Source organism: Ascidiella aspersa, chromosome 5 (assembly GCF_963924565.1).
Source record: "Ascidiella aspersa chromosome 5, kaAscAspe10.2, whole genome shotgun sequence".
Taxonomy (NCBI): Eukaryota; Metazoa; Chordata; class Ascidiacea; order Phlebobranchia; family Ascidiidae; genus Ascidiella; species Ascidiella aspersa.
In genome coordinates this window covers 19662771-19689110 of record NC_139451.1, presented here as the reverse complement: position 1 = coordinate 19689110, position 26340 = coordinate 19662771, and the positions used below count along the sequence as shown (strand labels likewise).

The following is a 26340-nucleotide window of genomic DNA, read 5'->3' as shown; positions in this document are numbered from 1 at the left end:
TTATTTTGCCTTGGCCAACTTTTTGTACTTCGTCATTTTTCAGGGAAATAATATTTTTTAAATTCTCTGTCAATAATAGAGTTAGCTCCACCAGGCCACATATAAATAGATAGAAATCGCTCTTCTGGTGTAATCGAAGTATAAACCGACGTTTCGGCAGCAGATAGCAGCTGACCTTATCAGGGTTAGTAATGAAAATGAGAGTGCGTAAGCCAGTTAATATAAAAGAAGAATAAAAATAAAAAGACTATAAGAGTAAAATTAATAAATCTAGGCGTCGCTGAAGTATGCGATAAGCTGTGACGCGACGGAGTCATCAGAACTGTGCCGTCGGACAACTAGCGTTTGTCAGCCATGGCGTTAGCTACAATTTCCCAGTCTAGATTTCCCAATTATCTCAATCAATTCCGTGTCTTTTTATTCACTGTCAATGTTGTACAAAGCTTTGCTTAGGAGCCCATGCACTCAAACAACACAACATTGCTTCTTTTTTAGCGCGAAGACTCCGGGAGTTTCGAGGAAGGGGAAGGCCCTGACGCGGTGACGGCCGCGGCGGCCAACCAGCTGGCACTGAGCCAAAACCTGGCCAACTCGAGTCGAGGCGGTTCGGCGCTGGTTTCGTGGCGGGAGCGACAGAACCTCTCGCACAGCTTACACTCGCAGGTGACAGACCTCGGCGACTCTCTGCCGCCCAAACGAAGACAGCATTCCACTTGTGAGTATTAACGTTTTTTGATTGCAGGATCAGCTCGCAGCCGATATTAATTTAAAGTATGGTTCTTTGTTTGATAGTAAGGAGATATTAAGGCCTACCTGACACGTTGTGCGCATGTATTGCTATATTTAGGGGAAAAAATTATTGTTCTTTTAATTGATTTCAAGAACGCCTTTTTTAATTTAATGGAAACAAGTATTTCAGTGCAGCTTACATTTTAATTTTATTACAGAAAATATTTTTAATGTTTCACATATTTACCACTCTTCATTTTTCAGTGTGGTACGTTGTATAACGTTAAGGCGATATTGGTGGCTATCCGATACGTTGCGAGATGGTGTCTGCGTTTTTAAATTGCTTAACTCCGTGCATGTATCGGTTATAAATAAAAATGTTTGAACGTTTTCTAGAAACCCTAAATTTAACAAAAACAAATGTTTTTCTGCAAAATGCTTAATTTATTAAAAAAAGCACAAAACTTTAATAAAATATAATAAATAAAACTGGTCTGAAAAGATAGTATGTTACATTTAGGAAAAAAACTAATGTTCTATAACTAGAATGTTTTTTTAGTTAAATAAAAGCAAGAATTTTAGTGCAGCCAACATTTTAATTTTATCACATTATATATTTTTTAACTTCTCAAAGTAATTACCCTCCTTCATTTTTCAGTCGACCCCTACGAGTACATCAACCGCAGTATTCCCACGCCCCCTCACCCCAACGACGACCCCAGCCCCCCGCCCCAATACCGGGACGGTGACGCCGGGAAATCCCCGGCGCCTGGCCTCAAGAACCAGCCACTGGAGGCAGCATTGTCCCTGCTCACTGACAACCACCTAGGCGGACCGAACTGCGTCGACCTACACGATTTGCTGAAACACCTGAACCTCGGAAAGTACAGCGAGGTCTTCGCCAAGCAAGAGGTATATACCTAATCGACAAGGCTTTTTTTTATGCTCCGTAGTTGAAATACAATTTGACAAAAATGTAAAAATCACTTTTTTTATCATAAAAACTGTAGACAAAAAGCAGAAATTGCCATTATTTGACAAAAATGTAAAAAAAAAAATTTTTTTTTCATTTAAACTGCAAACAAAAAAACATAATTGCCAATTCTAAACTTCATTAATTTTACCTTTTCAAACTTCGAGGTACGGAACCGTAAAGTATTTTTTATGCTTGGTTGAAATACAATTTGACAAAGATGTAAAATATATTTTGTTCGGTATAAAAAATATAAACAAAAAACAAAAATTGCCAATTCGAAACTTTATCAATTTTACTTTACAAAGCTTCCTCTACCTTAATGCTTTTTAACGTTAGTTTTAACATTTGCTAAAAAGCTTTTTAAAAAAAATATTTTTAATCAGTTAAACAAAAGCACAAATCAGACAAGAGCATCAATCGATTTGATTGTACACATCATCGAATTAATCCCGCTGTTGTCTAAATTTTGCAGTAATCTTGCTTACAATCAATTCTAATTAATGTAAACCATGTAAAATAATGAAGTCGAATTAATCGGCCACCTAACTTTTTTTAAATGAAACAGCAACCTTTTTCGTTATTTATCCATGGGCTAACATTTTGGTTATTATTCATGGGCTAACATTTTGGTTATTATCCATTGGCTGTGAAACTCTTCTCTATTTGCAATCCTTGGTGTTGTTTATGAATAAAGAGTTATTCGAAACGTCCAAAATGATACCTACTTCTGTATGGGCTTTGATATTCTTATTACGTCTTACTACAACCTCCAACCATTATGCTCCAAAGTTTGGTGTTGTTTATTTTGCCATTTTCAAATTAATCAATTCTAATTGCCAAATTAAAAAAAGTGTGTGCTTTGATTGTGTCAAACAGGAACTGAAACTACATACAACGCGATAAACATTTTATACTCTTTTTACACGAGTTAACAGCACGAGTTTCCAGCTGCCAATGTCATGCCTTTTGCGTTTGTGGGACTTTTGAGCCAATCTAACGAATTTGGCATTTCTTTATCCAGGTTGACTTACAGACTTTCCTTACCTTGACTGAGTCGGATTTAACAGAGTTGGGCATCACGGTGTTTGGACCGAGGAGGAAAATACTTCTTGCAATCGAAGGTAATGGACATTGGTTTATGCCCGATGCGTCCTCTGTATAAAATTGGGTATATGTTATATCAATGATTCCCAAACTGCGTGCCGCGGCACACTATTGCCACAAGAGATTGTCAAGTGTGCCGCAGAAATTTGTAAATTTTGAAAAAAGAAAGTTATGTGCATTACAAATAGGCATACACGCAAGCATTTAAGACTTAAATACGCACTATCCATTACAAATTTATAATATTGAGACATTAACATTTAGTTTGTTGTGTGTTATGGGCGATTGTAAAAATACTCTATTGTTGTTCTGTTAAAAGTGTGCCGCGAAATATTTAGGATTTTTTTAGTCTGCCGCAAGCTAAAAAAGTTTGCGAACGACTGGGTTATATCAAGATAAAACTTAACATCACATATGCAGACCTTTGCATCAAGAAATAAAATCCTGTAAAAAAAAGAAAAATCCATCACTCAGTGCATAACTTGGTGCTTCGCGTCATAACCTAACGCTTCTCTTTTGCATTATCACAACGCAGAACTAAAGAAGAACCGCGGGCTTCTCTACGGCGGCGTCAACGCCCTGAACGCCGCTCCGGGCGCCCCGGGCCTAACTCGGGCGCCATTGGCACCGCCCCAACAGCGCGCCGGCAACATGCTGCTCCACCAGAAGCTCAGCGGCCTGCTTGAGTCGGGTTCTTCTGCCGGGGAAGCCCCTATCATGCCTAGCAGCCGTTCTCGCGTCAGGGAAAATCCCTCTCATGGCAGCTTGTCTTCCAGTCGATTGTTAAGCGGCGGCAAGGGAATTGTGAGTCAGAGCGGCCGCTGGTAAATGCGACCCCCAAGTTGGTAAATGCAACCCCCAAGTGTTGCTCTTGGTATTGGTCTGTTGTGCTCACTTTGAAACGGTGTTGTTCTATGCTGGTCTGCATTGGTGGTCAGAAATCGGTGTGCCTGTCCCGGAATACACAAGCCTTGAAACACACAGATTGCAGCGGATTTTGTATTTCTTTTTTGTCGGAGGGTTTAATTTTCTTTTAAATATTAAGGATTTGTTTCAGACCTGATACGTTTAAAAAAAAGTTGGCTGAAAGTGAGAGCATTTTATTTGTGTTGTGCGGAGAATTGCCTTCCTTCATAGAAAGCCCTTTATTTGCGGTGCTGAGTTTTACGCTGTAAGTAGGCGCGCAATTGCGTGACAACAAGTTTTCTGCGGTGCCAATCCGTGAAGAAATATTGCTTTTATTGCACTCTATACTTGTTTTTTTAAATTGCACGGTGCTTTAACAAGTCGTCTTTTTCTCTTTTGCGCGTGTATTTCCATTGCAGCACTTAACCCCCTATGTAAAGCTCCTAATTTGCACTGACGAACGCTTTTATGACAGTATTTTCAAACAGATTGGAAAACCTACGCTTTAACAAAAATCGCAACCGATTGTTAATGCATTGCGAACGTTTGCGTAAATATAGTACAGTACAGTAATGCCTATTTTCTGGGCCGTTTTCTTTTAATTGTCACTTCATAGAGTAATCCATGCTGTTTTAATTTGATTGCGCGTCCTGCAGTTAAAAAATGGATTCGTGCATCGCGTGGTTTCGCTCGTATAATCGCAAGTTGTCTTGGCACAGCCGAATTTTGCCAAACACCACAGCACGCAACATTCAAACATATATCACACTGCCTTGCGCGTCAAAAACAACGACAGTTCGAACTTTAAGAATTACCATTCAAAGCTGCACAGGGGCTCGGCGTACGATGGTAACGTGCTTAACACTACTTGGCTGCGGTACATGCAAAAAATCGGTACAGCGCACCGATTTTTAGTTTTTTTAGTCGAGCAAGTTCCATTTTAAAATCTATAAAGTGATTTAAAATCGCCTTGACAACGCCAGTCTTTTTTAGATACAGCTAAGTGTGATAAAGAAACGGTTATCGTAAATACGTATGTCTGGACCAACGTTAGCTATAATAGTCCAAACTACAGAGGTCGAATGTTTTTTTGGACTCCTTATTAAAATCGCTTTTGTATTTTTGGCAGACAGTTTTCAGGATTAGGCGGTGTCGATCGTCCCCTGTTGCGAACGACGTTTTCTTGATGTTTATTTGTTTGTTTATTTCTGATAAATATTTGCGCTCATTTTACCTATGTCTGCTTCCCAAATGAGTCCGAGTGTTTAAGCGACGCTGTATAGCATATTTTCATCGCGACAAAAATCAAGTGCGCTGTGCTATTTGTTTAATAGACGCTCGATCCACCATCGGCCAATCGCAGGCTGTTTTTTACTCTCTCTTTTTATTAAAACCCTTTGCCAAATTGCGTCTGCTCAAGTACGTTACGCGACATTCCTGTTCTAGCGCTGGACAGTTAGCAAGGCGGCCGCTTCTGGCTGTTTCGCCTTAACGTTGAACTCTTAAACTCGTACATTTTGTTCTTTGCAATAGCGACCGTTACGCTTTCGAATATCCTTTTTAACTGTTCTATTTTTAGCTAAAAAACGCCGATTAAAACATCTGGTCGCATGAGCAACTCTTCTGTATGTTATAGTTTTGTGAGCATCGTCGTTACACAGATAATCAGTTTCACTCTCAAAATAGCCGCTATGTACGAATTGGAAATTAACGCAATGGTAAAGTTACTGGACAATAAAATAAATACTGCCGTCTACACTTCTATTCCAGTTTTGTTTCCGGAAATAGGAGGCGAATAGCAACTGATTCCGTTATGCTTTAACATCGATATACACACATATTTTGTGGCAGAAGACATCTTTTTCCCTTATATCTGTACATATTATCTCGCTGACCCGCTAACGTTCTTTGTCAAGTTCAACTGTACGTCTCTTTCCTATCCACACCTTCTCGCTTTTTTGTGACGAATCGCGATTATGTTTGTTTTGATTATTATTTATTGCTCTATTACACTGAATTTTTCGAGCGCATTTTCTGCTCTTACTCTTCTGAAGTGCCAGGGCATACTTGGAGAACTAGTTTGATTTTAGCGTTTTAAAATTAGATTAGAATTAAAATTAGATCATTTTTTTCTCTCTAATTAGATAATTAGAATTACCGAATTCTGTAAACAAAAAACGAATTTAAACTAGAATTACATTTGATTACTAAATCGAGAAGTGTTCTAATAAGAATGCGAATGGTAAATATATGTGTGCTAATTTTGATGCCTTTCGGCATAGCATGTGCTTTTCAGACTGTGAAAATTACGTTCCAACCAAAGAGTTAAATTGTTTGTTTTGACTAAGATACTAAAAATGCCCTTGGACAAAGTAGCATTTTTGTTAAAATCCGAATTAGATAAGAACTAGAATTAGTGCACACAAGAAATTCAAAAATTAGATTAGAATTAGAATTAGCCGCATTGTGCATTTTTGTTCATTGAATTAGAAAACTAGAATTATCTAGTTGTCAAAATCTGGGCTAGGAAGACAAGTAAGAAGTAACTATCTTTCTGATTCTTACGACGACCAGTAAAACAGCACAAAAAGTTAAAATCAAAGTGTAACACCAACAGACTTTTATTAAAAAACAATAGATTACAAACTGGTGTCCGCGGACCCCTTGGCGAAAGCAATGTATATTTGCAAGAGGTCAGTACAATATATTTTAAGTTTTTAAATCATATTGAGCGAAGGGAAAGATACAATAAGACCACCAATATATAAAGCAGAAAAATCTATATTACCATAAGGCCAATGAGCGAATAAAGCCAAATACCAGTAATAACCACGACTGAATAAGATTTGAAATCGTCTGAATAAGACCTAAACCTGTCGGAATAAGTTCTAAACATGGGCGCCTTGGTTTAACGGGCGCCGCTGTTTTGTCACTGGGTTGTTTTAGGGTTAGGGGCTGGTAATAGGTTTGGTTAGAAATTGGATTGAGGTTTAAATTATTAGGAGGTTAGTGATGAAGTAAGGGTCGGGGATTTTGATTTAGCAAAAGAACAAGGAAGCAAATAAATAATTGAAAATTTTTCTTAACGAGTTTATTTATTATACCAAACGATAGAAGATTTCATTGCAAACGAGTTGTATAAAGTGTCCTATCTAAGGGCATATATTTAAATTTGTATAATAAAAGCAAAAAAAGTGTAATATGATTAAAGACCTGAGTTTAAAAACTAGAAAATCACATAATATACCTCAAAAGCCTAATCAATGTAAAGATTTGTAAAGCTGATGTGAATAATTTTTGGCGAGATTGGTTTAAAATCTTCTTCGATTTATGACATTGCAGTACTTACGGGCACTCACTAGTTTCTAGCTAATAATATTTTTGTTTATTTAAAAGAAACTAAAAACGTAGCCTATATAGGCTATGTTTGGAATAAAAGGGGTGGAATTAAGTAGTATCTTTTAACAAAATACTAGACTTGATTAGCTTTTTTACCAATATATCAGCTTTGAAAAAACTATAAAACAGTAAGAAAATATCTTTTTTGCTCCTAACTCAATTTTTTTTTGAAAAAAATATTTTTTTGTGCTATTTTTAGCACATTTCATTTTTAGTATGGCTAACGTCATTCGTAGTGAAAACTGTTAGCCATACCGTGTGAACGTTACTTATCTGTAGTTTTAAACGCAAATTCATAGTAGCCTACCGGTAAACTAAAACGTGTAAAGAAAATAGGCTACCAAAATAAAAACATTGCAAACTGTTACAAAATAGCAGCTGTTTACTAGTATTCGTGTACTGTACAGCTTCATCTACATTCTTGCTTTCTTGTAGGTTTTCGTAGGGGGTACTTCGGGTGGCAAATCAACTTATCTAAGCAAGCTTTGACAGGTAGATTTCCAGCTAAATTAAGCCTAGGGTCGACCCTACCGGCCTCTCTGGTCACTTTAGTATTTTTGCAAGTCCATTCTTCAGGGTTTATTTTTCCTTTACTAAATTAATTTAACAAGATTTCTGCCAAAGGCAACCCCAGTTAAACGTTAAATCGGCAAATATCTTTCCTACAGCATTTTATTTAGCTATTTCTTCGCAACACTTCAAACGCTGTGATTGGATAACTAACAACCATAAAATTCATTGCTGGCAAAATCTCAATTTTCACAAAATGTGACTTGAGTAGCACTAAAGTATTTGAAAAGCAACACGCATATTGTTTTTAGCATTTTAGAGCTGTATTAGCCACACAACGGTATATTCTAAAAAGCAAACAATTTGCTTTTTATTGCACAGCATTCGGTGATAAAGTAATAAGTACTTTGTTTTCAGTTGCGGAAGACGATCACAAAATATTCGGAAACGTACGAAAGTCAGCAGTAGGGTGAAAACTAACTTACGTACGGTAATGCATATTTAAAAAAATATTTGTTTTGTGACACTAACGTTAAATCCAGTTAAAAAACAGCCTTTTACGAAACATTATACGGTTTTTCACCGATTATAGACTAAGTGTTGTAGACGTATTCTAGTAAAATGTTAGTCATTTCGTAAGCGGGTAACAACCTTTCGCACCAAACCCTAAACACTATGGCTTATGGGGGTGATGCAGATTTTGTTCCAGTTTATAACAGAGTAAATTAAGTAGACGTTTTGCGTAGAAAGAAACAAAACGGTACATGCCCCAGTTATGCGGTACATGACCCTATAGACGGTCCAAACCATATAACGTTGTTAAAAAATTCACAGATGGATTAAAATGGCGCGTTCTGGCTAGATCCCAAATACAATGTGAAAGGTCAGCGTACCAAAAAGATCACATTCAGTTTTAAGATACGCAGGCGCAAGTACAAGTGAAATTATTCCGCATTTAAACAAGAACTGTAATATCGGTGTTTTGTTTTTTCATAGGTAATTCGACTCAACATTTTTTTATAATTAAATATAATAACCTTGCAATAGACTTGTCAATAGGGTTATCGCGGTAAGAATTAATCAAGACAGAGTGTTCTTATGTGATTTGTGGCAATATTCGTGATTTAGGTCTGTTTAAAGATAAGCATCGGGTGAACTGTTACTTTCCACCAGGAACGAAATAAAGAAGGTCCCCTGCCCCTAACTTGCCACTTGTTTGAAACAAGAAACAAACCAGCACAAACAGTTTTTACGGGTTATAAATAATACGATTAGGAGAGAGACGAAAGAGAGTACAATAATATAAAGATAAACTATTTTCAACTTAAAGAAATTGGTATTATATGAAACGGAATAATTATGCGACTGTTGTACAGTTGTGTTGGATTTAGGATCAGCGGTCAACCTATAAAATCGCAGGTTAGAGTTGAAAGTTACTAAGGTTTCGAATTTTTTAAAAGTGAGATTTGAATCTGGGGTGAGCGATAACTGCATCATAAAAAACATATGGCGGAGACAAACAACGGCAACATCAACAGCTTAGTGCATTCGACTGAGCGAAGAAAACATCGTTACAGAGTTACAGTCATTTTTGACAGCATATAATTGTAAAAGACGACAAAGTGACAAAACGCTCACAAAACGTTAGCAGTGAAATTGCGGTATTGCCATAGCACAAATTCACCAATTCTGATGTGTGGGAACCTATTTGCAACATAATAGATTTATTTTTCGCCTTGAATTTTTTTTCGCTTTGGCCATAAATTTCATTACAGCTAAATTAGTTTCTTTCCAGTAATAAATAGGCGGAGGATAATTACAAATTAGACACCATGATTCGAGGGAAATTGTCGAAATAAATATTCGCATGTTAAGGGCACGGCGAAAGCTGCCAAGTTACGAGACTTGCAATAATTCAAAAAGAAAGTTCGCAAGACATGAACCAAAATAAATCGCCTGTAGGCAACTTGACTAAAAACACCGACACATCGATCACGGATTGTGGAACCGGCAGGTTGCCACGCGCGTTTGGCACTTGCCAAAGTGTCACGCAGGCCAGACTGCTGCATCTGCTGCTGCTATTGTACAGCTTTAGGCAGGCTTGCATTTTTTACAGTCGTCCATGTCGAGCGAATAGTATTCAACTTGTAACGTCAATGAATGGAAGTTGTAAAGGCCCTTAAGCTTCCTTGTAGCCTTCTTCAAAACGACACTCGAATCCGTGGCCTTGTCTGAAATACAGCGAGGTACAGTTATGACAGAGAAGGATATTTTTACAGGTGTGTATTACCGCCAGGTTACAATACAGTTTAACAGGAATAGTGTGTACGCTAAGAACAATTAATATGTGTTTATTGTATTTGACTCTATACAGCAGCACACGTAATATGATGTGATATCTGGCTACGTTGAAAACCAAGATATAACATGATTTTTATATACTACAGCGTTATGTTGAAAACTTGATTATGTAATGCGAATAGGCGAAACCAAACGCGCAATCTCACTCAATAAGCAGTTTTAAAACTGGTTGCCGCAGTTTTAGACAAAGCTTATATTAATATTAATCTAAGGACCTAAGCGACGGCTTCCAATTCTATTAATTTTTAGGGTCCACTTATAAATGCACGAAATATGATTACCTATTGCCAAATGTGCCGACATGACAGTTTGGTTCAGCGTCAGGGACCAAATGCGCAGGTCGTGAACGGCGGTAACTCCGTCGATTTCTAGAAGCTTCTCCTTCACAACTTCGTACTCAACCCCAACAGGCGAGCCTAAATAAACAAAAAAAACGTTTCGTTAAAAAGGTTATTTTGCCTTAAATAAAGCAAGGGTTAAATGAAATTTAAAATATACGGATCATAAACACGGGGACTATAGATAGTTTCAAAATCACCTCTCCATTATTTCAGCGAAATTGCTGAACGCAGAGCTAAAAAGCCAATATTTGAACCTGTTAACCACGAAATAGGATGTCTATAAATACAACTTGATTTTCACCGACAAAATAGCGTAACAATTTTATTTCATTATTTTACATATTGATTGACTTTAAACAAAAAAAAGAAAAATAATCGCATGTTGTTCAAGGCTGTACATGTAGAACTACAAAATTGTAGTGCACCCTAACATTTAAATATATTCAACCTTATAGAAGTAACACTGAACGTCCGAAATTTAAACATTTTCAGTGTTCTGCGGCCAAATTTTTCTCACAGCAAAAAAGGAACAATATATTAACTGTTGCTACCAGGTATAATATTAGACAAAACTAGCTTCTCCAGTAGGTGTATCCTTTGTGTATTTGTCATACATTTGCAGAAGGCGACTTAAATAGGTCGCCAAAACAATATAGAATAATTATAATTCCAAGCGAATTATTTTTGATTAACATGGAACAACATCACGAAAACACCTTCGGTATAGCATTATACTTGATAAAAGCAGGTACACCAAAAGACGTCTCACCTTCCATAATAACGATAATCGTGTCGCGTAATATCGTTATCGTTGTTATAAGGACGAGTATGGAAAAGAGAAAGGTGCAGATTGGATCGGCTATCTTGTATTCGGGCTGAAATACGAAATAATAACGGATTTAATGAAAATGCAAAACAGTGTTACTCAAAAGCCAGGCGCTATAATCTATCCTTATCAATTTATATAGAATTAAAACTGAAAACATTGTCAAACGTTGGGATATCAACGTTTTTACTTCCTTTAATAAACAATCAGAAGAAGACAAGCCGAACTCCGGCCAAGAAGCTGGTTTAGTAAACTGAGGCAGAATACCCATTGCAATTAGGTAACAACTCACCTTAAAGTAAATAATGAAAGCGGCAGCGAGGACCCCAAGGCTCTGGATCAGATCGCCAATAACGTGAATAAATGCCGCTCTTACGTTCACATTCCCGGAACTTTCATCTGCAGACAGAACACAACGCTTTTAAGAAGTCTGTGCCTAAGGTTAAGCAACTACTTAAGTTGGGGCCCATGCACTGCTGTCCCTCATTGACGTGTGTGCCCTGTTTATATGTAACACATGAAATAAATTGTCTACTGTCCTTCAATCGTGAACCAGCTGGTGGAAAATTACCCCTTGCGTTATAAAATAGTTTTATAGGTTCTGAATGTAAGCGATTGACTACGCTTTGCATTGACTAAAAAACACCAGGCCTACGCTGCAGATGTAAAGTCTAATTTAGTACGGAAACGCGTATCTTAGCTTTTCCTGAAGCTATTAAAAATACTGGCTTGTATTTCACCACTTTCTACCCATTAGCAGGTTCTGTTTTAAAAAATAAATAATAAGTTTAACATTCAAAGGTTTTAACATGAGCAATATATATTTAAAATCTCGTGATACTGAGTTAAAAACTAGCGTGACAGATTTCGAATATACCAACAACAATAAAATAAAACTGCGACGACATTTGACCTTACCAATTTTTGTTTTAATCTAGGTTTATTAACAACGTTTCTCACCTTCTCCACTGCTCGCCGTGCTCCCGGCCTCGTGATCGTGATTGTGATCGTGGCTGCTGCCTCCGTGACTGTGGCCGTGAGAGTGTCCGTGACTGTGCCCATGGGCGTGACCGTGAGCCTCGTGAAGGACCAGGCCCATTCTAAGATCAAAAACAGTAGTGTAAGGCAACTACAGTGTTGTAATGTAAACAAGTATTTTTGAAATGACTTAAGTCCAAATCAAGTCTTTTTGAACAAATATTTGTCAAGACCCAGTCAAGTCATAATTAATTAAAGCAAGCCAATTCCAAGTCCTTTTCATAAAAAAATACATGTTAAGCTATTAAAATTGAGTAAACTCATCCAATTATTAGCAATACCTTAACTAAAAAATACCAAAAAGGCAATAGAGGGCAAGCAATTGTTTTATTCGGAAAAATTAGGATAAATAACCCAATTCAAAGTCAAGTCATTTGTAAACAGTGACTTAAGTACACACTCAAGGCATTGACTTAAGTCATTACAACACTGGTAAATTTAATTTACAAGTTTTGTGCTTAAGTTACTGACTAAAGCAGGATTTAATTCCAGGTATATTATCCTTTAACAAATAATATGTTTATTCTGATAAAGAAACAGTATAATTTTTAAATTAGATATGGAATGATATTGAGTAAAACAGGTCTTTACTTGCAACATACAGTTTGTGTGAAGCATTTCACCTTCGTACACCTTGGTACAATATTTAATAAATGTACATTTTTCGTTGAACTTACACAATATTAAATCCCACGGCCATGGAGGCAGTGATGAGCATAGTCTTGCCGTCGACGTCGTAGTCTTTGTTGATCAGCCTCATGATAGCGAGGTAGACCAACACCGCGGTCACGACCCAGATGGCCAGTACGCTTATCAATGCACCAATTACCTCTGCCAATACAAAAGAGAATTATACTTTGGTTTGGTTTGTCATTTAACTGTCCGTTCAGCCCAAACAGGGTCTACTTTTATCAATGTAGTAAAAATCCGTTCAAATTATTGCGCCATAGCGTTTCTCACGTTTTAAATTGCGTCAATACTCATGTTTTCAGAGATCTACAAGCAGTTAGTGGTATACAGGTTGGAAACAACTTAATATTCCTTATCGTCAATATGTGTTCTTTAACTCGAAAAGTAAGAAAATCGTGGTACGCATATAAGGAATATAGTGGTAATTTTGCAATTAAAAAAAATGAAGTATTTGTAAAGAGCAGAGCTACTGATTAAAACATATTCATGTAATAAAACCTCTCAACGAAACACTAGTTGTTGTCTCTTAAAGCCAGTAAATCGAGTCTCGTATTAAGTAAGTGTGAAGCGAGCAACAAGTAACAAGTATCGGCCCACACAGCAAATTAAAATATTCTTGAAATGGCGAAGGTGAGATAAAATCAGACTCAGTGGCATTGCTAGTGGGGTAGATGCCCACTCAAATATTGGCATAAGCTTACCGGCTCTGTGCCAGCCAAAAGTCATTTTCTTCGAAATGGGCCGAGCCGCCATTTTTAAGGCGATGATGCTGATAAGAAAGCTGCTGACGTCCGTCAAGAGATGGCTTGCGTCGGTCATGATCGCTAGACTGTTGGCAAGGTAGCCGCCTGTGACATAACAAAAGGTTTTTTTAACTCTAGGAGGCTAAAAGTCATTATCATAAAATGCAGTCGGCCTTATTTTAAAATGTGGTAATTAAAATTGTGCAGTTTCTTTGCTTAAGGGCTAAACTTTTATTTTATTGACGGTTTTAAATGTAATAAAGTCTTTCGCGACTCATTGAGACTGATGAAAAGAACATTTAATGGAGCACATTTTAGTACGTATTTCTTGAGGTAATTGGCAAGTCAGATCGGTATTGTTTTTTTCATTAGTTTTAGGTTTAATTTCGTTAATTTCTAGCAAACGTTCATGGAATTAAATACTTTTTCCCTTAACCGAAATTGAATTATTAACCATTTTAACCATTTTAACCTTTTCGTCTTTGTTTGGTAAAATAGCCAGAAGGTTGGTGTATTATGGCAACTTTTAGTCAAGCTTATACTCTCTGTAAAGTAGAATATTGCAACAATTTGGAACCCTAGACAAACCTGATGGGAGTTTTACCATCCTTAACAGTTAAATAACAATATGTTTGCTTTACCTAATTGCAAACTTTAACAAAGATGAGTTTTTCCGTAAAGTATTTGGATCATGCTTATGTAGCCCAATCATGATCCACATTCATCAGGTAATGAAATTCCTGGCCGAGTTGGCTAAATTTCCTGCAAATGATACAACAATCCCACCTCTAACAAAATCAAAGAACAACAGATCCGCCTACCAGTGAAAACATTGTGAGACAAATTTACGACAGGAAGACTGCCCGTAGGAGCTAAAAAACGCCTCTTAAACAAATTAGCATATCAGCGGTGGCCTCTTATCCTCTTCGCCGTTAACCTTTTTGTTACCCTATTTTTTGCAATCTGCACAACATCCGTTGATAAAACACAAATAAGGCTAATACATCGCGTATTTTTTTTAATTGCATTTAGTCATTACCAGTGCTTGCGTTTTTAAACGCCTGTGATATTCCGATAGGCAGCTGGGATTGCGTCCATGTCCTTACTGCGTAATGCCCGCTACTAAACACGATAAAGCGAAAAGAATAGCATAATACGCTACCCATAAAAGTAAAGTACAGCATTTTTCGAATGACTGTTGTATTGAATTAAGTTTGCGTACCGATTTTGGAAGTGGTATGGTTACAAAGTCTTCTTTTCAAAGCGATCTGTACAAAATGAGCAGACAGGTCTGCGCCGCACAAAGTGGGTCAAATGCAGTTATTAATAGGTTGGCATTTTCTTTACAATGCCTAATCTAGCCAAAACCGACGGGCCTGGATAAAGGTATAAAGTTTCTATACCGTATGATTTCCGAAAAGGTGCTTATTGCACTTGGTCCAAGCGGTGCGCCCGTTCCCGAACAAACTTTGATCTTACAACCAACTGTAACTAACGAGCCACGCATGACGCACTGCGATGACGCGCTCCCGACAGCGTCACTGTCAGCCTGGGGTGTCCCCTGCCATGTTCGCGTTGCACCCGCGACATTGGCCCTAATCTAATCGATAACGGACTTTCGCGGTTAACAACGTGGTGCGAGCCGGCTTGTGGTGCATTTTTGCCTTGAATATTGTGTGTAATTTATTTGTCGGCTGTTCTCGGCTAACCCGGATTTAGGCCGATATGAGAAAATGAATAGAAAATGGATCCATGTTTCAAGTTTCCGTGATCTCTTGGGAACCATGTCGGTCCTATTTTTCAGCCGTTTTCATTTGAACTAGTAGAGATACGATCCGCCCTTGTTGAACTGCACTGACGATAAACTGGTCCATCATGTTGTATACCGGTGGTTCTCTAACAGCCCTGGTCCGTCGTTTTTTAAAAAAAGGGCGCACACAAAGATTCTGTTTCGTATCTAGTAGCAATTGCGGTAACAAAATGCTTACTAATATTATTATCCCACAACATCGGCATTAGAACTCAACGAGATAACTGCACCAATTGCATATGCTTTTTGATACTAAATATCGGTAAATAAATAAAAACGAGTAAAATGTCTATTGTCGGTAGTCATAGAACAAAGTTTTCTAAAAGGTAGAACAAAGTTTTCTAAAGGCATCGCAAGAAAGGTATGAAAAAACGACTGTATACAATTCAGGCCATGCTTTCTACGGAGTTACCGTAGTAGAAATCTTAATTCAATGTGACAAAACATGACAAATGTTTAATGCTACTAGACAGAGCCTGCTACAGGCTCTGTACGTCTCATTGGCATTATTTATTAAACGGCCCTTTATTGACGCTTTATTTCTCACGAGGCTTGACCGATTACTCCAATCGATTAGTGCGAAAGGCCATAAACAGGACGCTGCTGTTCACATAAAAACTGACCGCGACTACACTAAAACCAGTCCAAGAATATAACCTTGCAAACGGTACAAGCGAGTGTTTTTTTTGTCAAAAAAAAGTCTGTGTGACAAATAAGTGTAAAAACAGCATTAAACGTTGTAATTATCGATGATGCTAAACAAAGCTCTCGGATCTTGTACTTTACACGGATTTTCAAAAAGTGATCGTCAGGCAGAAACCTGCTGTCAACAATTTCTGGTTCTATACGGATACACCCGATTACATGCCTACGCAATGCGTATACGTTCGTGTCTACGTAGACTGACTTTACTTATTCATCGGGCCTTCGTATAATCATCGCAGGAGCTCTCCGGAGACACAGATGACCGCGGAAATCGATTGGAGCGAAGGCGATTATATAAAGGGGGATTGCCAATTACATGTTCGACGACACGAATTTATGTACACGCGGAGAGTGCAGCCCGTTCGACTGACCAAGGATTGGTCGACGAGTCTCGCTTCGCGACGACAGTCATCGATTTGCCGTCACTAAGTGTCGTCTTAGAGGTGAATCTTTTGCGACGTTTGGGGAGACGCCGGCTCGAGAAAACGAAGCGCAATATACTTCTATCACAACGAGACAGTATCGATTCGTGACGGAGTCTTTGATTTGTGCGACATTTCTTAGGTCCTGAACGAAAGCAGACCCGATAACTGTGTTTTGCTTTTCACACAGCATTAAACTTTTTCCGAAAAATAAAATTTCCTTTAAACAATATTGTTTCGGGGATGAGACCGACCCGTATATCCATCTATTTGTTGTTCAATTTAAAAATCAACGACGCGGTGATCTATTTAAAAAATCACCGTAAACCAAATGATATAAGCCATAAGGTACAAACAGTAACCTAACATTAATCAATAACGGCACCCACATGTTTCGATAAACGTTTAGCACGTGGATGATTTGGTTAAACTCGAACACCACCCGCATTTATCTATGCGTTTAATTAAATCATATTGATAAATAGTATCGTGACAGATGAGCTTGACGAGAGCATAAATACGTAGTTTGTCAAAGCATTTGTAATTTGCATGTATGACTAGATTTCCCAAACCCAAATGCTGTCTATAAGGTTCTACTTAGCGCAGTCGCCACTTAGTGTAAGTTCTTCTAGTATTAGCACTCTTTATTCAATTAACTGATAGTAGTTAGCGTATCGACAAAATTGCCACAGCACAAGTTGTCGCCGCATTTCGGCGAAGACCGGATTGGGAAATGCAAACAGAGGCACGAGCGCCGGACTTAAGCGCGTTAGGTTCGGGTGCAGAGCATTTTCCGTTGATTCGTCTTTGTCATTCTGTTGCAAAATCATACCAGTTTACTCGACACAGGCTCCGTTTTTTTCACAAACGCCTTTGTGCCATATTACATCCCTTTATCAGCGGTTAGCTGCTTTTAAACCTACATAAGGCCATTTTCCGAACCGGGAAGTGGCCTTTAACCTGTGGTACAATATCACGCCCATCATTGGTATATGTGAGCTGACTAAGTTAGGAAAACGATATACAAGTGTAATATAGTAATTGTTTTTCGTGGTTTATAATTCGATCTATTTTCTAAAAATCGTATGTTTATCGTAGTTGTTTGCTACTGTATTTCTGTGTTCTACTAGACTGGTAAATTAACGCGTGTTTTTTTGCTAAGCTGTAGTTGCTACATGTTGGTGTGTTAAAGACAATATAGGCCGTATAAAACAAGATAAGATTGAAATTTACTAGCTTACAAAGATTAGCCTAATGGAGGTGCCCCTGATGTCACTTTTGTTAGACATGTACTTAACTAATTGGTTTACAACCGACAATGACTTATAAGCATCAAATACATCAATCCCAGCGGGCGTGCCGTGCATTTGGACCAATTGGAGCAAAGCAACCTTCTAAACAACATTTAGGTGTCGCGTGCCGCGTGCAGCTAATCCAACTCGTGCGGTAGTTGTACCGCGTGCCGTGTCAAAAGTGACCAGTCGAATCTCGAACGACGCCCATGACATATAAATCTTCCTCATCCCATCGTTATCAGTAATAAGCTTACCAGCTAAAACAGTCTTGTTGGACTAGTAACATGATGTAAAACAAAGCTTAAAAAAGGGAAAATATAGCCACGTGACTATTATTGTATTCTTGGTCTCAAAACGACACTATTTAAAAATATATATCAATACGGTTATATAAAAATGTTCAAAAATAGAGAAACAAATGTAACCAAACTTAAATTGCATCTTAGAGTTAAATAGTTTTTGCGGACGTTGTTTGTTTCTCTTGTAAACATATTTTGCCATATTTTAAAATAGTAGGTCAAATTTAGGGCATACTGCAAAAGTGATTTCGAAATAACTTGCTAAATGATGTTACGTTTTCATTATATCGGCCGCAGTTATGACAAGTTTAGGGTTTATTGTTTAAAAACAGATTCGGAGAATGATGATTTGTTGAGTTTTATTTGTTTTGTAATGTTTTCCGGATTATTGAGCGTAAAAATTTGGTTTAGCGTTAGGGGAAGCATAGTTATTGTTAATTAGAAAAAGTGCCTAATCATCACAGATTGTATAGAACAAGTACGAATTCTGCAACTTAGCATCCCATCCAACATTATCAGACATCCACAGAATGGTGCTATGTAAGCTTATTCTTGTGACTTTTTAGAAAAATTGAGTTTACATAAATGTCGACCTTAATTCCTGATCAGTAACAGTTCAAAATACTAGCAGAGCTAGCAATACAGGTCAGACACATTTAACATATCTTAAAAGATATATATATATTTCGCCAACAAATTCATCGTCAGTATATCGGAATAAAAAACTTTTTTTCCTTTTTTTTCTTTTTGCCTTGCAGTTTTTTATGTTTTAGTTACTTTAGTTTACTTTGTTTTATTTATTTTGTTTCTGACTTATTCCTATACTGTTGCGTTTGTTTTTATTCAGATATACTGACGATGCCTTTGTTGGTGAAATATATATATATATATATATCTTTTTAAGATCTGTTAATTGTGTCTGACCTGAATTGCTAGCTCTGCTAGTGTTTTGAACTGTTGCTTATCGTGTGTGTAAACATTTGCGCGTGCGGTCGTGCTATAAAAGCTCGTATATGTGCACAACGAACACCAAACATAGCATTGCAGACCTTCGCTGCGCTTGCAGATCTCTTACGTCATAGTGACTTCACGGCACCCACCTACGATTTCGCCGACCATAAAGAAAAAGCTTAGCCCGGTTGCGATCATTAGCTTCTTCAGGGCCTTGTCCCGTTTCTTTTGGTCTTTTTCGCTGCGCTCATCGGACGAATCGTGACAGTGCTCTGACTCTACGTCGGAGGGATTGAGTTGATCTAAAATGGAAAACGGTTAAGTTCAAACGGATTTTGTCTACGGCTAAATAGGGATTTTAAAACAAAAGTCTTATAGCAGGGTTTCTTAAACTGGGGTACATGGACCCCCTGGAGGTCCGTGAACTAGTTTTAGGGGGTATATGAAGGCCTGATTGAAAAATTAGTCTACTTTAAGAAGTAATCACTTTTTCAAAGAAAACAGTTCAATCAAAAATAAAACGGTTTGCACTAAATGTAGTTGGACTAAAGTATTGTGACGTCAAATTTATGACGTCCTTTTTGTAAATTTCTTGCCTACCGTGGTCCAAGCGTTGCAAAATTATGTTTAAGGGTCCGCAGTAAAAAAGGTTAAAAAACCCCTGCCAATAATAGGAATCGTTTCATAGAAATCGTGTCTCGCGGACAACGAACGGCTCTTGAAGTTGATAAAAGTTCCAGTGCCCCCAATTTGTAATTTGTTACGATCGGAGTTACTCGCAATTTATGATCAAAATAATAATAAACTGCGAAACATTCACGCGTTCTATGCTGCGCTGTCAAGTGTAAATAGACTACTTTTGTTTTAAGGGATCTTGTACAGAATTTTAAGACAAGCAAAAATATACCATCAATTGCCTCAGATTGAATTTAAACACACTATGTTCTCTATTGCGGTTAAATGTGTTTCTTTTCCATTTTAAACAGTGAAAAAAAAAACATCGCTGTAGAAAAAATCACTCAGACACATTAAGTCTGGAAGTTTTGCCACAAACTTTGGAACCCAATACACATACAACACATGGTTGGCTGGACAATCTTCCAACCGGCTGCACGTCTATTTGTGCGTGTCGACTGCGGCGAAATATTATCTGGCGTGTCGTCATACTAAGGAACAAACACAACTTGTGAGAACGAAACGCACTCAGGCATCTGGACTTCATGCCCCTCCTATACCTGCTATATAATCTATATTTTTAGGCGCGATTGACGGATGTAATATGGGCTTGGGCAGCTTTAAACCATATGTTTTGTATGGGTAATACACTCTCTTCGTTGCAATTTATTTATTACAATAAATGTATATACAACGACAGGCCCGATTCGTATTTTGATCTAGACCAGTGTTTCGAAACCTTTTTTGGCTTACGCCACCTTAAAGTAATTATAAATAGTTCGCGACACGAAGCTCGTGTTGTTGCTGAGTGGTTAACAGCAACGTTACAATAAACGAGATTGAAACAGCACATTAACTGTGCAACAAGGATTAAAAACCCGTTTAATTTTGAAACTTTTACCATACACAAAAAATTGTATCACGAAGCTTACCAATAGAGCAAAGATTGAAATCCTAAAGAATTTGAAATATCTCTCGGCACCTTTTGTGCGTTGAAAATGGCACCCTAGAGCGCCGCGGTACCCCGGTTAAGAACCACTGATCTAGGCCCTCACAAGTTACTTGCATATAGGTGTAATAAATTGGCTAAAAACAAGTAAATACTCCATTTTGAGTGTATAAAGAAGGCTTGCTTAACGGACCAGTTTGGGAAAGTGCACATTAGGTGAACAAGCATAACAACTAAAGTTGTTTGTGCTTTTACTATATTAGTGTGCAGTCGATATAAGAAATCGAAATTGTTTGTAGAATGTTGCACTACTGTTTGCTGCAGAAGTACTCCTTCGACAGATAAATCCTCTTTGTGATATCAAAATCAAGATCATGCTAAATTCCAGTGGGTAATCTAAGTTATCGAAGTCAGCAAATCTTAAAACAATCCATACACATGTGTTAGATCATCAGTATATCGGTATATGGGGCTTGCTATCGAGATAGCAATAACATATAATCCCGGCGCACTAATATCATTGTTTTGGAATCGCTGCACGAATAACACAGCAATGCTGCACTCCGAGAAAATGCCAACGGCCATGCGTTGAGTTCAGTAACTGGAACTGTTGCCTGTAAATATGTACGCACCAGTAAACGTTTCTCAGACTTACAGGCGCGACTGCAAGTTGAAACTATACAGGCCAAAGTGCGCTTTTATACACACCTGGACTGGAATTCGACACTGCAAAAGGTACCAGCACTTTGGCGTAGCGCTACATATGTTGCGGTGTGTGGACATGTAATTTTAATAAAATGCACTGCCATTTTTATATGGCTAGAACGCTGAACGCACATAAATAAGTTTAAAGGGCACGCGCATATTTTAAACCGTTGACTGACAAGTTAGACGGAATATTTTTTCAATTTAGCTTTATTGGTGACAAACTTGTTAACAGCTTGTGTTTGTGTCATTGTCTGCTTGATTGGAATGTTGAAAGTGAGTATAGAGCGTGGTGTTTTATAGTTAGACTATAGTTATTTGATATATCAAGGAAGCAAAAGGTGTCCGCCAGACGATATCGTATTAGAACCACTAATCTATAAGCGAAGGGACGATAAAAGTGTCGCTTTTACAAAAATGCTTGGCCTACAATACCCATTAAGTCTATAGGTAGCCGATGTTTATGGTATGCTTTGCTAACAGAACAAAAAATAGGCACACCGACAAGGTAATTACCGTGATGATGCGACGAGTGCGCATGTCCGTGATCGTGACCGTCATGTCCGTGGCCGTGATCGTGATCATCATCGCTGGTGCTGTCACCTCCTCCGCCGGCGCCTCTTCCCCATCTTTTTTTCTCACTCCTCTTTCCGTGGCCGTCCTTAGCGATCAGCTCCCTGGCGTCGCCGCCCTTAGAGCTAGCACCGCCGGCCTTCAGGATGCCAGCGGGGCTGTTGGAGGGACTGTAACTGGCCAGGGTCTCGGCTGTGTCGATGTTGACGGCCGACGTGCCGCCGTAAGCCCCCGCCGACACGCCGTCGGCGCTACGCAGTGGAGTCCGCGCGTCCTTTTGTTTCTTGTGGTGTCGGTCGCGCGCGATCTTACTTCGGGCCCCGACTGCGCTGTCGTCGGTGTCAAAGTCGGCCTCGCTGCCAGTTGTTTTGTCGCCGTGGCGCCGCCGACGCGTCTGTAGGTCCTCGGAACCGGAGTAGGGCGACGCGGAACCCGTCGACCCGTCGTGCCGCTCACGGTGCCTGGCCTCGACGTGCCCGTTGCTATAGCCGTTTTCGTCGTTTTCTCTGCGCAAAGCAAACGATTTCGCGTTAAACTTTCCCTTAAACCGCTTAAAAATAATCGACTATATGCTGCTGCATTATAATCTGAAAGATAATTATTTTTCAGTTGAAAAGCATTAAAATTTTGTGACAATCTGGTAAAAATTATAGCTATTGGGGTTTGTAAGCTTCTGAACTATAAAATAACGGAAGAATCGTGAAACAAATAAACCCGGAGGCAAGTTTTACCAGTCCGCACAACTTAGCCAGGTATTTTGTCAACTGCTATAAAATAACTGAGGAATGGTGTAACCAATAAACCCGGAGTAAAGTTTTGCCAGTCCGCGTAACTTGGTCAGATATTGGAAATGCCAACTGCGGTAGAGTGGTTGTTTAATAATGAATTAATTATGTAGTGAGTCACCTATAGGCCAAACCGCTTTGTGCGTATTGCACGCACGATTGCTTGCCGCATTACTTTTTATTCTAAAGCCTAAATATTTTCACAGGTAGAACGTTCGTTTTAAATGTAAAATAGTTTTTTAACCTAGCAATTAGTCAGTTTGCAAAAATAATGATATATGTATTACTACATAGATAATAAACGACCATTTGAACTCCGTTACTCCATTGTATTGTGACATCACTCGGCATGGACATTTTTTGGTTTGTGCATAGCTGTGTAACAGTTATCGCTGGCTGGACAATTACAAAACAATTGCGATTTTTTTTAAGTGAATCATAATTAATTGCAAGAAGCTATGTGAATTGAACGACAATATTCCTTAAGTCAGCGTTTTACAACATTTTTGTGGCGACCCAAAGTTTAAAAGCGAAGTTTTGGCGACTCCATTCTTTTTACTGATTTTTTTGTAAGCTTATAGTGAACAAAGCACAAACCACTTTTAATCGTCGCCATCACAAAATGTATTAACCAGTTAACCAGGTTGACCTTTAACAGTTTATATATATTACATTTCGAAGCCTTTCAAACTTTGGTCACGGATTCTCTTTGCACGGTGCAATTACGCGTAGAAGGTTATTGCGATTTCGATCGACATATCGAGGCCGCCCGGTACCGCTACATGCTCCGTGATGTATAGTGTTGTATGGCACATTTGAGGTTTACGGCTGAATTATGTGTGACGACAATTCCGCCAGTCCCAACATTTCGGGTCACTTTCGTGGCACGTCTGCTTTCATTGTGGTGGATCGGCTTTCAGTTCGAAGGCAAAAAGTTGTAAATCGATAGACCGCCACTGATTGCAGAAGAGGCGAAAAGCGAATCGAACGTTGACTAAAAGAACATTTTCGATTTTTAATAAAAGAAAGGTGTCTTAAAATGCGGTGACAATTGATTTTATATCGCAGTTTCTAGAAAGGCCAGTTTAAGAAAAAAAAAAGAACTTGTTAGAAAGATAACTGAATTAAGCGGAATTAGGCTAAAACATAACAAATATCAGGAAACGAACAGTGTTCGTTTTGTTTTATAACAATGCCTCTAAAAAAATTTAAACCATCCCAACATGAATCCTATAAAAGCGTTTTCATTAAACCAGCGTTTTCCTTTTCTAGTTTTGCAGAAAGGCAAAATATATAGCGAACGATTTTTAAACCATCATTAAAATCCGTTCGTCTGTATTGATCAGTCAGGTATAAAAAAAAACTGTACCTCGAAAGGCTATCTTCGTTGATTAGGGACGTTTTTTCCGTGTTCTTTCCCTTTCTCATCTTTTCGTCGATGAAGGATTGAATATATTGTGGTTTGGGAAACGACATCTTGCTCGGTGCCAGGCAATTGCAGCGCAACAAGCAGTTGTTAAAACGAAAGAAAAAATATTCTCTAAATAAAGAATTGGCAAAATAAATACTAATTATTTTTTCTATTTTGGCACTACACAGAATTTCGTAAACAGCAAACTAAGCCAGCTGGTGTCCAGTTGTGTAGGCTACTTATACTAAGGATCGTTGCCGTTCACCTTGTTTTTTCACAAATTTTCTCTGATGGGTAAAACTTTCTCTGTATTTAGGATAAGTATAGGTGCCGTCAAGAGTGTGTTGCTTAATTATTTAAGGAAGGATTGAGATCTTTTCAATAAGAAATATTGTGGCAGATTTTCTTTTTTTTTTTAAATCTTTTTTTTTTCTCTTTTTTTTCTTTTTCAAAAAAAAATCTGGCTTTTATATTAAACAAGGACCCTGGTATGGGGTGGGCTTTTGTGGTTCAAAGTTTGAAACAAAAAGCTTGTTTTGTGTCTTTTTAACACGTCGGGCAAATGATTTTGGGTAACATTAGCAAATAGTTGACCGCAAGCAATTCGTGATCATTTGCTTGGTCACTAACCAATCTTTAGGTATAACCGAAGAAAAAAGTTTTGTTTTGGGCAATTCAGGATACGTTTACTGGACGCATAATAACTGACTAAGTTTAATCCACCAAAATATAAATACATTATTAAACAGCTTTACACGACAAGTGGCCAGCACTACTGTTGTACAGACATCGATAATAATAATCCACAGTAAGATGGTTCAATGATAAAAAATTTATAACTTTATATTAAATATTTTCATATAGCAAAATGAGTACGACCTTTAGTATTTGTACAATGAAGGCTAACCTATAATACGTCGTTTAAAGAGACGTCAATTTATTATCGCACATATGCTGTTACACTTTCACAGTAGCAGCGATCAAGTGGTAGATTAACAATTAATTTAAAACTACACATAACTTCACTTTCTATGTATTTATTTTAAAAAACAATGCTTAACTGAATTACACTAAGCGTTCATTTAAAAGTAAAATCTATATCTAAACGCTCATTTTTATATTTGTATTTTATTAGTTTTGTTTCTAGCAAATCAGCTTATGTTGGACTTTTAATTAAAAGTATTTGCTCACTACACCACTTGACCACACGATCTTATAACGGCAACTTTTAACATTTCCGAAAAAATATACTTTTAAACTGACAAGTCCAACCGTTTAAAGCAAGCAGATGCAAAGCGATATTCTTCAAGTTATACCAAAAGACAAGCTGCTATAATAGCAGGATTGTTGACAACAATGTGATTCTTGAATTAACAGACTACGAATTTTTTGCCCAAAATATTACAAAAAGCCTAATTTACTCCATACATTGGATATTTCCAAAAGACGGCCATTGACACAAGAATTGATTGCGATAACATGACTCGAATAAGCGAAAGGCCAAATGTCACATAAAAAACGTCGAGAAGTTGCACACGGCATTCTAATCCTGTAGTGTCGGGTGCAAATGTGCAAAAAATTTCGATGAGATAAATGCGTGTCTGTCGTTTTGCTCAAAGCGTCTTCTGACTTCCGGTCGAAGCCGCATCCTAGCCGGGCGCAAACGCTTTAGGGCTCATTCGTTGCTGGTGAATAATGCAAGGTAAACTTTTCTGGCCTTTTCCAATCGCCACAATGCCACAGGAGAACGACGCGCGCTCGCGGTTAATTTGGCAACTTGTCGCCAGTTTACCGCACGGCTTAGCCAAGAGACCAGGTAAAACAAACCGGCCACCATCGGTTTTAAAGGGCAGATAAGCCAAAGTCCCTTGTCGCCCAATTTGCGCGTCGCATAAGGTGGCTCCGGAATGATTACTAACCGCGCCTCTTCTTCGCAGAGGCTTGCGTGGTAACGCTTTCCGTTAACTTTTTCGCTGTGGCAGTTTGCATCGATACAGTGCTATAATTAAAGATTGCTTGCAAAATACTTATTGGTAAAAAGAAACAACTTACAAACAAAACTATGCATCTGGGAACGAGAGGTATTAATTTTGTTGCGACGTTTTCGGCTAACACAGTGTTTTTCAGTCTTTTATGG

At 38.1% G+C, this 26340-nt stretch overlaps 2 protein-coding genes across 2 annotated transcripts in view; one reads left to right on the top strand and one right to left on the bottom strand.

Annotated features, from left to right (window-relative positions):
* Positions 1-5745, top strand: part of LOC146145266 (protein bicaudal C homolog 1-like) — a 48116-nt gene extending 42371 nt beyond the window's left edge. Inside the window, exons 22-25 of the mRNA XM_083390786.1 lie at positions 496-715; positions 1388-1641; positions 2727-2826; positions 3345-5745. Of these exons, the coding sequence (XP_083246912.1) occupies positions 496-715; positions 1388-1641; positions 2727-2826; positions 3345-3637 (867 nt within the window). The 3' untranslated portion in view covers positions 3638-5745. The remainder of the gene's footprint in view (positions 1-495; positions 716-1387; positions 1642-2726; positions 2827-3344) is intronic.
* Positions 5746-7950: 2205 nt separating this feature from the next.
* Positions 7951-24321, bottom strand: LOC146145265 (proton-coupled zinc antiporter SLC30A2-like). The gene is made up of 10 exons (XM_083389440.1): positions 24162-24321; positions 21951-22513; positions 19255-19407; positions 13582-13728; positions 12868-13021; positions 12113-12252; positions 11445-11551; positions 11096-11201; positions 10267-10401; positions 7951-9855 (listed from the first exon to the last, which is right to left on the bottom strand). Exons 1-10 carry the CDS (start codon positions 24266-24268, stop codon positions 9716-9718), a joined length of 1752 nt encoding a protein of 583 aa, XP_083245566.1. The 5' UTR covers positions 24269-24321; the 3' UTR covers positions 7951-9715.
* Between the last annotated feature and the right edge of the window lie 2019 nt (positions 24322-26340).

What these genes read in the sequence shown, in the direction of transcription:
- LOC146145265 (XM_083389440.1), bottom strand. Translation starts at nt 24,268, where the DNA reads ATGTCGTTTCCCAAACCACAATATATTCAATCCTTCATCGACGAAAAG. An exon ending in CACGGCGAGCAGTGGAGAAG is followed by an intron (nt 11,552 to 12,112) that starts GTGAGAAACGTT and finishes TTCTGTCTGCAG; the next exon opens with ATGAAAGTTCCGGGAATGTG. An exon ending in CTTTCATTATTTACTTTAAG is followed by an intron (nt 11,202 to 11,444) that starts GTGAGTTGTTAC and finishes TTCGTATTTCAG; the next exon opens with CCCGAATACAAGATAGCCGA.